This window comes from Nematolebias whitei, chromosome 1 (genome assembly GCF_014905685.2).
Source record: "Nematolebias whitei isolate Nwh7 chromosome 1, NemWhi1, whole genome shotgun sequence".
NCBI lineage: Eukaryota > Metazoa > Chordata > Actinopteri > Cyprinodontiformes > Rivulidae > Nematolebias > Nematolebias whitei.
In genome coordinates this window covers 827,925-842,533 of record NC_056498.1, presented here as the reverse complement: position 1 = coordinate 842,533, position 14,609 = coordinate 827,925, and the positions used below count along the sequence as shown (strand labels likewise).

Genomic DNA, 14,609 nt, shown 5'->3' with positions numbered 1-14,609 from the left:
TGTTGTTGTTGTTGTTGTTGTTGTTGTTGTTGTTGTTGTTGTTGTTGGTGGTGGTGGTGTTGTTGTTGTTAAGCACTTTGACAACAGGTTCTGTTTTAAATGTGCTCTATAAATAAAGTTGATTTGACTTGACATCCTGGATAGAGAGGAATGATGGTTTGAGAGTGGAGTAAAGGAGGCCATCTTGGTGAAAAGAAACCGTCCCTCATTAAATGGGGTGGAGGCCTCCGTGTTCAACTGTCCCCCTCTTATGTTGTTATTGCTATTATCACTCAGCCTCCTGTGAATAGCAAACAGCCATCAGGGTGCTAACGATCCATCGTTAGGCTGATGGTCCTCCTTGATCATGTGAGCAGCTGGTTTTGATTGTCAGCAGGAAACTGGTCGATCCACTCTGAGAAGGTGCTATTTATAAGACTGAGCTGAATAAAGCACCTAAGACTGAAGAAGTCTTTTGGATGAAAGAAGAAACGTTTCTCCTTTTTTTGTTGTTGTTGTTTTGTTTTTTGAATGTCCAGAGGACCAGACTTAACTTTTTTTGATTGTTGTTGGTTTTCAAAATGTCGCCTGTTCATTGGGTAAAGGTTCAAGATTCTCTAGGAGCGGCTGTGGCTGAGTGGTTAGAGCAGTCGTCCTCCAATAATGAAAGAGTTGGGCTTTCGAATCCACCAGCAGTCACATGCCGAAGTTTCCCTGGGCAAGACACTAAACCCCTTGTTGCCTCCGATGTGTGTCCCATTGATGTTTCAATGTGATAAAGCGCTGCTTAGTCTATTTAGAATGATTTGTTCAATTAGCTTTGTAGAGTAGTAGAGTCTGGGTAGAGTCCAGTAGAGTGCTGTTTGAATGGGTAAATGAGGGCACAGATTGTAACAAAGTGCTTTGAGTATCTCGATAAGATAGAAAGGAGCTATATAATTACAATACATTTACCATTTACCATTTATTGTCATTCACATCACTTGTGGTACATGAGCTCGAAATAAATTATGTACTCAAAGTCCCAGGTACACCCAAACATAGCAAAAATGTAAAGTATAAAAGAAACCGTATATAAAGATCTAAGATATACGCAATGTACAAAATATGGTGTATTAAACAGCAGCCTTATCATGAGTCTGTTGTGAGCAGATGTGTATGAATACCGCAGCATAAAGTCAAGAAATCAGCAGCATGGATAATCAGCAGCACAGATAAGTCACATATCACCAATAAAAGTGGCATTTCAGTGATTTTCCTAGTTAGAGATTCGTGAGTCTTATCAGCCTCAGGGTAGAAGCTGTTCCTCAGTCTAGTGGTTCTACACTTAATGCTCTGCAACCTCCTGCCTGAAGGGAGCAGGGGAAAAAGTGTGTGCGCTGGGTAAGTGGGGTCATTCATGATGCAGGTGGCCCTCTTCCTGCTTCTGGAGGTATAGATGTTTAATGGTGGGGAGGCTGACTCCAACAGACTTCTGTGCAGCCTTCACCACTCTCTGCAAAGCTTTTCTTTCTGCAGCTGTGCAGCCTCCATGCCACACGTTGATGCTGGAGCACAGGATGCTCTCCACTGCACACCTGTAAAAGGAGGTGAGGACTGAGCTTCCCAGGCCAGCTCGCCTCAGCCGTCTGAGGAAGTAGAGTCTCTGATGAGCTTTCTTGATCAGGTTGTTAGTGTTGTTGCCCCAGCTGAGGTTGTCATTCAGGTGCACACCCAAGTACTTGTAGCTGGAGACCACTTCCACCGCAGATTCTCCTTATGTGCAGGGGGGTAGGTGTGTTTGCTCCTTCTGAAATCCACAATCATCTCCCAACGTTAATATTTTTATTTTTAAACATGCATTTCAGTGTCTTCATTGCTTAGCACAATGGCAAGTTGTGTTATAAATAAATCTAAATAAAAAATAAACACAAAAGTCAAGTGCACCCCTAAAGTCATTGTGATAAACTGTGTTACATTAATTTTATTATCTTAGCCATAGGAATGAGTTTAAAAACAGGATGATGCAGATACAGACTAGTTGAACAAGCAGTCTGTCTCTACAATAGTTATTAAATCAAGTGTTTACTTATGAAGGTAAATATAGATGCTTAACAACCCATTAAAATCAAAGCTTAATTTGTAAATCGATCAATGCCGGAACGCAAATAGCGGGCGGGGCTGGGGGTCCTCCCACAAAAAATTTAGAATAAAATGGATGTGATTTCCTTGCATTTTGGTGTGATTTAGAGGGTTGTTAAACATCTATGTTTACCTACATTTGTAAATGTTATGCTTTTGTCAAGCATCCCCCAGAAGGAACAGTCAAGTAAGTCCTGCTCGGAAGAGAGTCCAACTTTGTCCCTCCTTGTTGTTGTCCAACTCAACATGTGAACCTCCAGGTGCCTGCCTGTGGCTGTGAGTTCCTGCCTGGTTAGCGTAGCATTCACCCCCACCACTCTTTTAGGGGCGGAGATTTTATTTAATGGTAGATGTAGAAATGCTACTTGAAGAGGCAGAACATATGCCGTTTTAAAATGAGCATTTATGTAATTATTTTCAGTTTACATATCCAATATCCATCCATCCATCCATTTTCTTCTGCTTATCTGGGGTCGGGTCGTGGGGGTAGCAGCCTAAGTAGGGAGGCCCAGACTTCCCTCTCCCCAGCCACTTGGTCCAGCTCCTCTGGGGGAATCCCGAGGCGTTCCCAGGCCAGCCAATAAACATAGTCCCTCCAGCATGTCCTGGGACTTCCTCTGGGTCTTTTCCCGGTGGGACGTGTCCGGAACATCTAACCAGGGAGGCGTCCAGGAGGCATCCTAAACAGATGCCCGAGCCACCTCAACTGGCTCCTCTCGACGTGGAGAAGCAGCAGCTCTACTCTGAGTCCCTACCGGATGATCGAGCTTCTCACCCTATCTCTAAGGGAGAGCCCAGACACCCTGCGGAGAAAACTCATTTCGGCCGCTTGTATCCAAGATCTCGTTCTTTCGCTCATAACCCAAAGCTCATGACCATAGATCAGGGTAGGAACGTAGATCGATGGGTAAATTTAGAGCTTCGCCTTTTGACTCGGCTCTCTCTTCACCATGACAGACCTGTACAGAGCCTGCTTCACTACAGACGCTGCACCTATCCGCCTATCGATCTCATGTTCCATTTTTCCCTCATTCGTGAACAAGACCCCAAGATACTTGAACTCCTCCACTTGGGGTAGGACCTCCTCCCTGACCCAGAGAGGGCACTCTACCCTTTTCCGGCTCAAGACCATGGCCTCGGATTTGGAGGAACTGATCTTCATCCCGGCTGTGTTGCACTCGGCTGCAAACCGCTCCAGCGAAAGCTGTAGATCACGATCTGATGAAGCCAATAGGACCACATCATCTGCAAAAAGCAGAGACGCAATCTTAAGGCCACCAAAACGGAACCCCTCAACACCTTGGCTGCACCTAGAAATTCTGTCCATAAAAGTTATGAACAGAATTGGTGACAAAGGGCAACCTTGGCTGAGTCCAATTCTCACCAGGAACAAGCCCGACTTACTGCCAGCAATGCGGACCAGGCTCTGACGCCGGTCATACAGGGACCTAATCGTTCGACTATCCGACGGACCCTCCTCTCCAGAACCCCCGAATAGACCTTACCAGGGAGGCTTAAGAGCGTGATCCCCCTGTAGTTGGAACACACTCTATGGTCCCCTTTTTTGTATAGGGGGACCACCACCCCGGTCTGCCAATCCAGGGGAACTTCCCCCGATGTCCACGCAATATTGCAGAGTCACGTAAGCCAACACAACCCTACAACATCCAGAGCCTTAAGGAACTCCGGGCGAATCTCATCCACCCCTGGGGCCCTGCCACCGAGGAGCTTTTTAACCACCTCTGTGACCTCAGCACCAGAGATTGGAGGGCCCTACCCAGAGTCCCCAGGCTCTGCTTCCTCAGTGGAAGTAGATATGTTTTATTTATTGAAGGTAGTCATATTTGTTCATAAGTTTATTATTAGTACGCCTGATAGTTACCAAATCCAAGCAGTTACCAGAACACACCCTGTCAAAATAAGAAGAGTTCGCAGATCCTGTTCCGACAGGATCTGGCTCAAATTAAGCGCTGGTTAAAATACACCAGATTGTAAGAAATGACATCTACTTCGTTCAAAATTGTATGGGGGGAGGACCCCCCACCATTGTGTCCCCCATATTACAAATGCTTCTGATGCTAATGGGCATGTGGTTCCCCAATCTGTTGCGGAAGCTCATTTGTGCATGAGCTAAAAGGAATTCTTCTGGGTCACATGGATCGCCGTTGAATATGCTAGATTAAGGAAAATGTACTGGTATAATTCCGTTTATGAATAAGAACTGTCTTAATTTACTTAGAAAAGTATCAGAATCAGAATAAGCTTTATTATTCTTGCACTGAGATACAACGAGAACATGTCCAAACAGCCGTCCGAAAGATGGACGGAGTGCACGATGCTGCAGAATAATGCTTTTGCTTAGATGAGAAAAGGGATCAACTGGTTTTGGTTGTCAGCAGCAAACTGGTTGATCCACTCTGAGAAGGTGCTATTTAAGAGACTGAGCTGAATACAGCACCTCAGACTGAGGAAGTCTCTTGGATGAGAGACGAAACGTTTCTAGATTTTTTTGCTTTGTTTTGTTTTTTGTTTCTTTGATTGTCCAGAGGACCAGATTGAACTTTTTTGGATTTTTCTACCTGGATTATTGAGCATGCATCAGGATACAGAGCATCTTTGTTTTTCCTAAACATGCCAGGAGGTATTGAGATAAGTCTGCCGTCAAGGCCACAGTTTGGGTCAGGCAGAACTCATAAATTACTGTTTCTGCCTTTTAAAGTCTCAATGGTACATTTCTCTGATGGTGACTCCAAACAGCCGAATTGGCTATTTATGCCGAGAGTCGAGCTTACGGCTTCTCCAAGATTATTCCCACCATTCATGGGTGCTGCCAGAAAGTTCACAGTCCTGATAACAGCCTGCTCCAGCTCTGACTCAGCTCCACATAAATTCAGTCTGAATGCTGCCAAGCTTCGACACATTCCACACGAATTTGTAGACAATCCACATTTCACCAACTCAAACAGCAGAATCCAGTTGTCATCATAATCTAATTTGTTTCCGTTCGAGGTAAGAAAGGCCTCCTTACCCTGACTTCCTGTCGAGATAAGTCGATCAATTTTGTTGAGAGACCAGCTAATCAAAATCATACGAATTAAGAAGGTATGCAGAAAAAAAGAGGCTCTTAAAGGGTTCACAAGACAAAAGAGAGCAGAGCAGGGAAGCAGAGGGACGCAGCAGACACGGGCACACCTGTCTTCACCTGAGCACAGAGAAAAAAAAAGTGCTCTATCTTCGCCGATCTTCATGTTACTAAATTACGCCTCTCATATTTCTATTAAAATAATTGACATATTTACATATTTATATGGTTTAAATTATATGCAACTTAATCACTGAGTGGTACAATTTCACCATGAAAATAATTCATTCTGTATCTTGCAGGGTGTTTCTCATTCAGTCCAGGCTGGGGGTCAGGTCTAATGCATTGCATATCATCTTAACCAATGATTTGTAACAAATGATTTGTAACAGAAATGAGTGGCGTAAATTAGCTACATGAAGATCGGCGGAGATAGAGCACATACTTTTCTAAGTAAAGGAAGACAGTTTTTATTCATAAACAACGGCGATCCATGCGACATGGAAGTACACTAGGGATCGTGCTTCCGTAACAGATCGGGGAATGACAGGGCACAAAAGATTGCCAAGCAGCGGAAACGGGTCCTTAAAAGGCTTGTCCATGCCAAAACCACCACACACATGCAACCGAAATGTATTTTATCCCTGTAAGTGCCCGGGGAGCAATTGGGGATTGGGTGTAGGCATGGGGCCGATCCGATCCATATCGGCCTCCGATACCAACATAATTTACGTATCGGATTTTTACAATCCAACCTACCAATCTTTCTGATCCATGATGCATGTCTGTGTCTGATGACCTGCTCTGCAGGTTGGCTTCAAACTTTGGATTGGATTTCCTGAATGGAGGCATGTTTCATGAAACCCAGAGTAATAAGACCCACCTCAAATTCAGGAAATCCATTTCATCGTTTGCAGCCAGCTAAAATGTGAGTAAATACTCTTTTAAGGGCTGATCACTGAGCAGCAGCACTGTTGCTAACGACTGACCAACTTTTCATCATAACATGTCCGCTGTGTGGAAGTATTTTACACTGAACACCACAAGACAGCAATGTGCAATGTCTGCAGAGCCGCTGTACCGAGAAGGGGAAGCTCGGTCATGACCTACAATACATCGAACTTAATAAATATTTGAAAAAGCACCACATTAAAGCGCAGGAGGATTGTTTAGCCAGACACCGTGATAAAGTTAGTTTTATGTTGGATGTTGAAGCTCCATGGCTTCAGCGGTGTGTTTCTACGGACAGACTGAGCGCAGCTCACTGAAATCAGACTGCCTGCTTCACCAATTTTAACACCTTTTTACTGGTTTACAGCCTCCGCATTTGAACAAACTCTTCCTAGTGATTTCACTCAATAGGTTTCAACATTGGCCATTTTGGTCAAAAGGCATGGGGGACGCAAAGTTATCTAAATGGTTTGTTTCGGAGCATGCTGAAGGGGCAGGGTCAGACCTCAAAGTTTGACATCTCGCCATGAAAAACGAAACGCTAATGGCTCCTACACGAAAACTGTCTGAGACATCAAACCTTCCGTGATTGATCCACATCCGGTCCCCTGCAAGACTGAATGGTTCAATCTTGACATCACTTAAGCCACGTCCCATGACAACAGGAAGTATAAAGTTTTACTTTGAATGATCCCTATCTGACCCCTGTTACCTGATCAGCATGATAGTGTGTCCAGTGACCAAAGACATGTTGGTGTAACTTGCTTTCCAACACTGACAGTTTGGGGTGGAGCATGTGGGTGGCGCGGAGTGACGAAGTAAGACGTAACACCGTCGCCATACGTTTGGCTATAAATTCCACGGTTTGGAACCGAGGTGCACCAAAATCAGTATGCTCGATCATTATCCACCCCTTGAACAGGAAGCCATGATAAGTGGCCAATAACCTCCACAGCGCCCCCTATAATATTTTAAAACTTCAGCCTCGAGCCATTTTTGGACCGATAATTCTGAAACTCTGTGAACATCTGTATCTTCTCTGGACCTATGAAAATGTCTCTTGGAGCCCTGGTCCAAAACCAACAGGAAGTCGGCCATTTTGGGTCCAAGGGGTCATTTTTGGGCGTTTCTAATTGCAAATTTTAACGAACTCCTCCTAGGGATTTTGAAGGATTGCCTTCAAACTTGGTTGATATGCCCTTAAGACATTGGAGACAGTAAAAGTTATCTAAAGCTTGCATTTTCATATATGTTAAAGGGGCGTGGCCAGGCCTCAAAGTTTTGCTTCACGCCATAAATTTCCAAACACTATAACTTTCACATTGAAAGACCGAAATGCACGAAACTTGGCATGACTCATCCCTGTTGGATGCCCGACGATCCACTGTGGTCATATTTTGACATCATCAAAGCCCCGCCCCCTCAGAACAGGAAGTCTCTTTTTTTTACTTGGAATGCTCCCTCTTTGACATCATTGACTTAATCAGGATGATCCTGTGTTAGAAGACAGATAACATGTTCTGACTTGATTTAAAGTGCAAACCGTTTTTGCTTGATGATGTGGGCGTGGCGGCACGGCAAATAAAGTAGTGATGCCGTTGCAATACATTTACCTCTAAATTGCACAGGTTTCAGCCGAGGTGCACAAAAATCACTATGATCGCTCATTATATGCCCCTTGAACAGGTATCCATGATAAATCAAGTCAAGTCAAGTCAGACTTATTTATAGAGCACATTTAAAACAGAAACTGTTACCAAAGTGCTTAACAAAAACTGGTCTTATAAGTGGCCAATAGCCTCCACAGCGCCACCTACATTATTCCTACAGTTATAGCTCAGTGATACAACATCCAATCTGCACCAGACATATTGTGCGTCATCAGTGAGGACTTTTACACACATTGATATTGTGGTTTAACATATGACTAGTGCGCCCCCTAGATGTTTCCAACAGTTGTATATCATTGATGCACCATCCTATCCACAACAGATTTTTGGTGCATCATCTTTGAGCCTTTCTAGACACATTGGTATTGTTGTTTAACATTTGACGCAAGTGCGCCCCCTACATTATTCAAACTGTTATATCTCAATGATATATTATCCAATTTGCACCAGATTTTTTGTGCATGATCATTGAGCACTTATAGACACATTGTTATTGTTCTTTAACATTGGACTCAAGTACGCCCCCCACATTATTCCAACAGTTATATCTCAGTGATATATCATCTGATCTGAACCAGATTTTGGGTGCGTCATTAGTGAACACTTCTAGACACATTGGTATTGTTTTTTAACTTTTGACTCCAATGCGCCCCCTAGATTATTCCAACAGTTACATTTCAGTGAAATATCAACCAATATGTACCAGATTTTATGTCCCTGATCAGTGAACACTTAGACACATTGATATTGTTCTTTAACATTGGACTCAAGTGCGCCCCTACATTATTCCAACAGTTATATTTCAGTGATACATCATCCAATCTGAACCTGAGTTTTTGTGTTTCATCAGTGAGCACTTGTAGACACATTGGTATTGTTGATTCATGACATCACTTAAGCCCCACCTACTCAGAGAAAAAAACAGTTGATTATTGGATGACACTTCCAGCTTCGCACTGTGTAAGATTATTAGACTGAAACTTTGTTTGCTAACTGTTGATTACCACACATGACATGTTGAAAAGCATAAAGGAAGTGCTTGTCAAACATTCACAACAAAACAGGAAGTTGTCTGGAAGGTCAAATTTCACCTATACTTGTAAGACCTGCAGCTGGACAAGTAGTGGCTTGGGCGGAAGGCGATGTTGAAGATTCGGGAAATGCGCCCCATGGTGAACGCGTGCGGGATTGGCATGAGAGCGTTCGCGATGGCGACTGTCTGGACTAGCTGCAGCTCCTGCGGTCACCGTAAGGCCGGAGCGGCGCTTTGCTGCGAGGGCCTCCAATGCTGCTTGCAGCTTTAATTTTGTGTTTGTTCTTTCAGGTAACATAGATGAAGCAGAGCGCCAGTGGAAGGTGGAGTTCCACCGCTGGTCTTCCTACATGATGCACTGGAAGAGTCAGTTTGATCACTACAGCAAGCAGGAGCGCTGTACTGACCTCTGAGACTGCTGACCTATAAAAGCCTCAATCGCTGTGAGCCCTGACTTCTGACAACTTGTTCTCTGACATCACAAAATTCTGAGAGCCCTTACCTCTTCAAGCCCTAACCCTTTAGACCCTTTAGACACTCAACCTCCGAAACCACCAACCTCTGAGACCCCTGACCTCTGTGAGCTCTGACCTCTGAGACCACTAATGTTTGAGACCACTGACAATTGAAACCCCTGACCTCTGAGACCGCCAAGAGCCATGACCTTTGTGAGGCCTGACTTCTGAGACCACTGTTGTTTGAGACCACTGATGTTTGAGACCACTGGCATGTGAGACCCCAACATTTGAAAGCCCTGACCTCTGAGACCCCAAGACCATAAGACCACCGACCGTTAAGACCACTGATATCTGAGACCTCTGAGAGCAACAGGATAAAAACCTAATTACTTTATGTCATGGTATTCCTCTGTAGTCCCTCACTGAAGTGTAACTTCACAGCACACACACATCTTAGCACTGCTCATATTTATTTATAATATTTATACTATTTATTGAAACTTACTGTATATATTTGTGTGTGTGTGTGTAAACAAGGGACTGTGGAGGAAACCTTTATTTCATTTGAAGGGATTTTATTCAAGTCAAAGAAGTTCTATTAATGTGTGTGTGTGTGTTTAACTCTGCTCTCCATGAACATGAGGTTCTGCTACTCGACTTTCTTTTATTCCTGTTTGGATATTTTTGTCTTCTGAGGATTATTTGACTCCAGATTATCTGATAATTTTTCTAGATTTTATTTTCCAGTCTTGTTGTCTTGTGCCTAATTATCTCGACTACTGGAACCACTTTCCCTTCAGTGACAGAGGTGCACTGATCCACGTTCTTTATTATTTTAACCCTTTGTCTACTGATATTAATAAATTTCCACCTAGAAATGTTTCAACCAAAAGACATGCATGAAGTGAATGTGCGCTTCCGTTACTGGTTTTACTGTATCCTTTCAGAGCCAATCTGGTCCCCTACGTCACTGGCTTTCTGCTCCAGAATGTCTCCAAGACAGACCAGTTTAGGGGCTGTGGTCACATGGAGGGACAGGTTTCAGGTCAAAAACCACTGTCCAAGACCATTCATTCAACCTTTATTTAGACAGGTTAATCCCATTGAGCCTCGAGGACTCATTTACAAGAGAGACCTGAACACCATGTCTTCTCTGCGGGACTGACAGTTGAACGGGCATGGAGACATGAGACCACTGGACCAAGTCTACCTGAGGTGTCTCATCACCAGCACTCTGGATCAGCATGAGTGACTTAAGTCCCTGTCCTCTCTGTATTTGTTCCTCACATATCTTCTTTACTTATCTTCTTTCATCCAGTAGTCCTTGTCATGCCTCTGTTTTTCTTTTTGTCCTCCTCGTCTGCTCCGACAGGTTTCTTCATTCTTTACTCCATCACTTCACTCTTTTCCAGCTTTTCATCTTTTTCCAACTTTTTCTTCTTGTGAACTCCTCGTCCTCCTCCCTCTCTGCCCTCTGCCTCCTCTCCGTTTTCTCCTTTACCTGCTCCAACTCCTCCTCTCATCTGAACCTTCTTTTTTTTATTTGTTTCCATTTTCTTTTTATCTTTTCTTTCTTCCAACTCCTCTTCTCCTTACTATGATCATGTTTCTACTCCGTCCTCCCATGGTGTCCCCCTCCCCCTGCATCTCCTCATGTCCTCCTGGTTTCTTGTTAGTCTAATGGAGGCAGAGTAATCCACTCTGCAGGGAAATAATGTGACAGAGTGCCTGCTCAGCCTCCAGCCTGATGGACTGGTGGAAAATGGGAAATGTTAGTGGGTAGTTGGAAGGATGAAAAGACTGCAGAACATCTTACATAATCCGAGTGGATGTAGTCTGGACTTGTAGAACCACACACTGAAACTGGAACATGTTTTAATTTCAGTCATTTTTAGATGCTACTAATATTTTCATGAAATCTTCAACACATTGGGCTTTTGAAGCTACAGCTCATCCTTACTTGTCAACACCCTCATGAAGAAATTACCCCAAAGAGGGTGGAGCTCCTGCAGGTAAAGTATGTTTCACTTCGGGACAAATTGTGATCACTGATTGGTCAGTTGCTGACGAGCGTGCTGGATTGATTGACAGGTGGTGTCATGTCTTACCACATTGGTTTGGTGTTCCTTTACAGATGGACAGGGTCATTCCACACATCATTTCTGTTTAAAGTATCTCGATCCAACAGAAATAAAGTTACAGTGAAAACCTCTTTTGACCCAAATACTTCACATTTGAAAGACAGCAGGTTGTGTTAATTTCAATTCAGTGTATTTGTATATACATACATATATATATATATATATTTATATACATATATATACATATACATTTATATATATACATATATATATTATTATTATTATTATAGCTCCATATCACAACAAAGTTGTCTCAGGGCACTTTACAGAAACATTCACAAACATAAAAGTCAATTATTAAAGTTCTCTATCTAAGGAATCCAGCAGACAAGTTGAATCTTGGCTTCGTTGCAGTCTCCCATCCTGAGCAAGCACAGTGGCAACAGTGGAAAGGAAAAACTCCCTTTTAAAGGAAGAAACCTCCAGTAGAACCAGGCTCGGGACAAGCGGCCATCTGCTTTGACCGGCTGGTTGAGAGGACAGGAAGGAGAGACAGACGAACACAGAATGTTAGGTCCAGGTGTACCTGAAAGACAAAAACACATGTTAAGGATAGAAAAAATAATTACAAATACAAAACAGGTTGAGCAGAGTAAGTAAAGACAGTAGTAGAGTGAAAAAAAAATGTGGTCACAGTTTGTCCTCCAGCACTCTATGCCTATAGAAACATAACTAAGTGACAGCTCAGGAAACCCAAGCCAACCCTAACTATGGATTTATCAAAAAGGAAAGTCTTAAGCCTAGTTTTAAAACTGGATAATGTGTCAGTCTCACGGACAGAGATTGGAAGTTGGTTCCACAAGAGAGGAGCCTGATAACTGAAAGCCCTGCCTCCCATTCTGCTTTTGGAAACTCTAGAAACCACGACTAAACCTGCAGCCTGAAAGTGAAGTGCTCTGTTAGGAAAATATGGAACAATAAGATCTGTAATATAAGATGGAGCTAGGTTGTTGAGAGCTTTGTAGGTTAGAAGTAAGATTTTGAATTCTATTCTGGATTTGACAGGGAGCCAATGGAGAGAAACTAAAACTGGAGAGAGATGATCTCTCCCACTAACTCCAGTTAAGACTCTGGCAGCAGCATTTTGGATCAACTGAAGACGTTTTAAAGAAGTATTTGGACACCCAGATAATAAACCATTGCAATAGTCCAGTCTAGACATGACAAACGCATGGACCAGTTTTTCTGCATCATTTTTAGATAAGATGTTTCTAATTTTAGTGATATTACGCAGGTGGAAGAAGGCAGTTCTAGTAACGTTTTTAATGTGGGGGATAAAAGACATGTCCTGATCAAAAATAACACCAAGATTTTTAACATTAGAGCTGGAGGCCAGATTGATGCCATCTAAGGAGGGAGAAAAACAAACATTTATTCCTAAGGTGCTCAGGTCCAAAAACCAAAACTCAGTCTTGTCTGAGTTTAAAAGCAGAAAATTAAGGGTCATCCAGGTTTTTTTGTCTTTAAGACATGCTTGTAGTCTAAGTAGCTGATTGGATTCACTGTGTTTCATGGACAAATATAATTGTGTGTCATCAGTATAACAATACATTTAATATTAATACAAATGAAGACTAGGTATCCTAAAACGGGAAAAACAAGTTTCTGCTCTGGAGCAGGTGATGAGTTCAGCCATGGTGATCTAATCAGGCTAAAACAAATCCTTGTTTGTTAAGCCGGAAACTTGTCCCTAGTCATGAAGAAATAAACGGTTAACCTTTCAGCAAAACAAAACTGGATCTTTTGTTTTCTTTCTCAGTTGTGTAAAAGTTTTTGTAAATGATCTTGTGTTTGTTGGAGATGGAGTTAAACTGGATGTGTGGGTGAGGACTAACTGGGTTTTAAGGGTTTCAATATAATTTGTATAAAATGTTTGTTTGACAGAGATAAAGGTTTGTGTGTGCAATATTACTTCCTAATGCCCTAATGTGCTGATGGCTGTTTGGCAAAGCACCTCTGTCAGCATGTGAACCTATTTATGGCTCAGAGTTGTGTATCGTAGCTTTAAAAATACATCAATCAAACAGGATTGTAACTTGTGTCTAAAGACTGCATGTAGGCCTATCAGAGGTTGGGTGTAACCTCCTTCTGCATGTCCTCACTTTATCTTCTTTTCAATAACTTTTCTTACAAAGCAGAATATATACTTGATGTAAGCTCTGTTTGATGTTAGCAATAAATCTATTTGAGTTTTAACTATACTGTAACAGAATAAAACATCATTGGGGATTGATAAGTTGTTTCTTTCAAAGCAATATTATTCAGAATATAAATGAAACAAGTGCCATAAAGTCGTATTAATTTCCTGTGATTGTACCGGTCCTCTGCCTTGTTTGTTCACTCATTAACTCCTGTCAGTACTGAAGGCTTCTGTAGCGTCATCGTATGTTGCTGTGTATCATGAATGCAAAAGAAATAAAGAACTTGCTGAATCTGTGCAGTCAGTCTTTACTGAGTTTCACACAAAAAAAACACCTGTTTGGATGGAGACGCTGTTTCCACTATTCAAGGCTGGCGTTCCACTTAAATCCCGATTTAATGAACTCAAGACACTGATCCTTTCCGTGTGAGAACAGGAAGAAGGGAGGAGTGCAGCAGCAAAGGAGGGGAGAGGGATTCCCATAGACAGACATGTAAATACGTCGACGCCTCGTTGAGCAGACTGGTCCACTGCAGCAGTACATCGGATCATCCACCATATTGAATGTGGCAGATCTGCCGGTCAACTGATACAAGAAAATGGAATGAACTTCATAAAGCACCGTTCTACAAAGTGTTTTAAATTAATCCCTGTCATTCACACCCATTGATATATCTGGAAAACAAACCGGCACCAAAAACAACATATATAAATTAACATGATAATAAAAAATGTTTACTCCTTAAATGTTTAGGATATCAGTAAACACTACACCATCATATGTTTTGAGTGTTTACAACTACAAAGGTGTGTAACACTATTACTATGGTGATAAATATAGAAATATTCATATTGAACATTTAATCCGTGTCTAAAATAACCAGATCCTGAAATGTGATGTGGATTTTCTGAATAAAGAACACTAACATTCACATTTAACTGATTTTGATTAATCACATCAATGAATATATAAACACCAAATATATCTTTATGTATATGCTATTTTTATATACGTGTAACGTGCAAAACAGCCT

The 14,609-nt window shown here is 42.2% G+C and overlaps 1 protein-coding gene across 1 annotated transcript in view; it reads left to right on the top strand.

Moving 5' to 3' along the window:
* Positions 1–9,861, top strand: part of ache (acetylcholinesterase) — a 186,972-nt gene extending 177,111 nt beyond the window's left edge. Inside the window, exon 9 of the mRNA XM_037674723.1 lies at positions 9,128–9,861. Within this exon, the coding sequence (XP_037530651.1) occupies positions 9,128–9,249 (122 nt within the window). The 3' untranslated portion in view covers positions 9,250–9,861. The remainder of the gene's footprint in view (positions 1–9,127) is intronic.
* Positions 9,862–14,609: the final 4,748 nt, after the last annotated feature.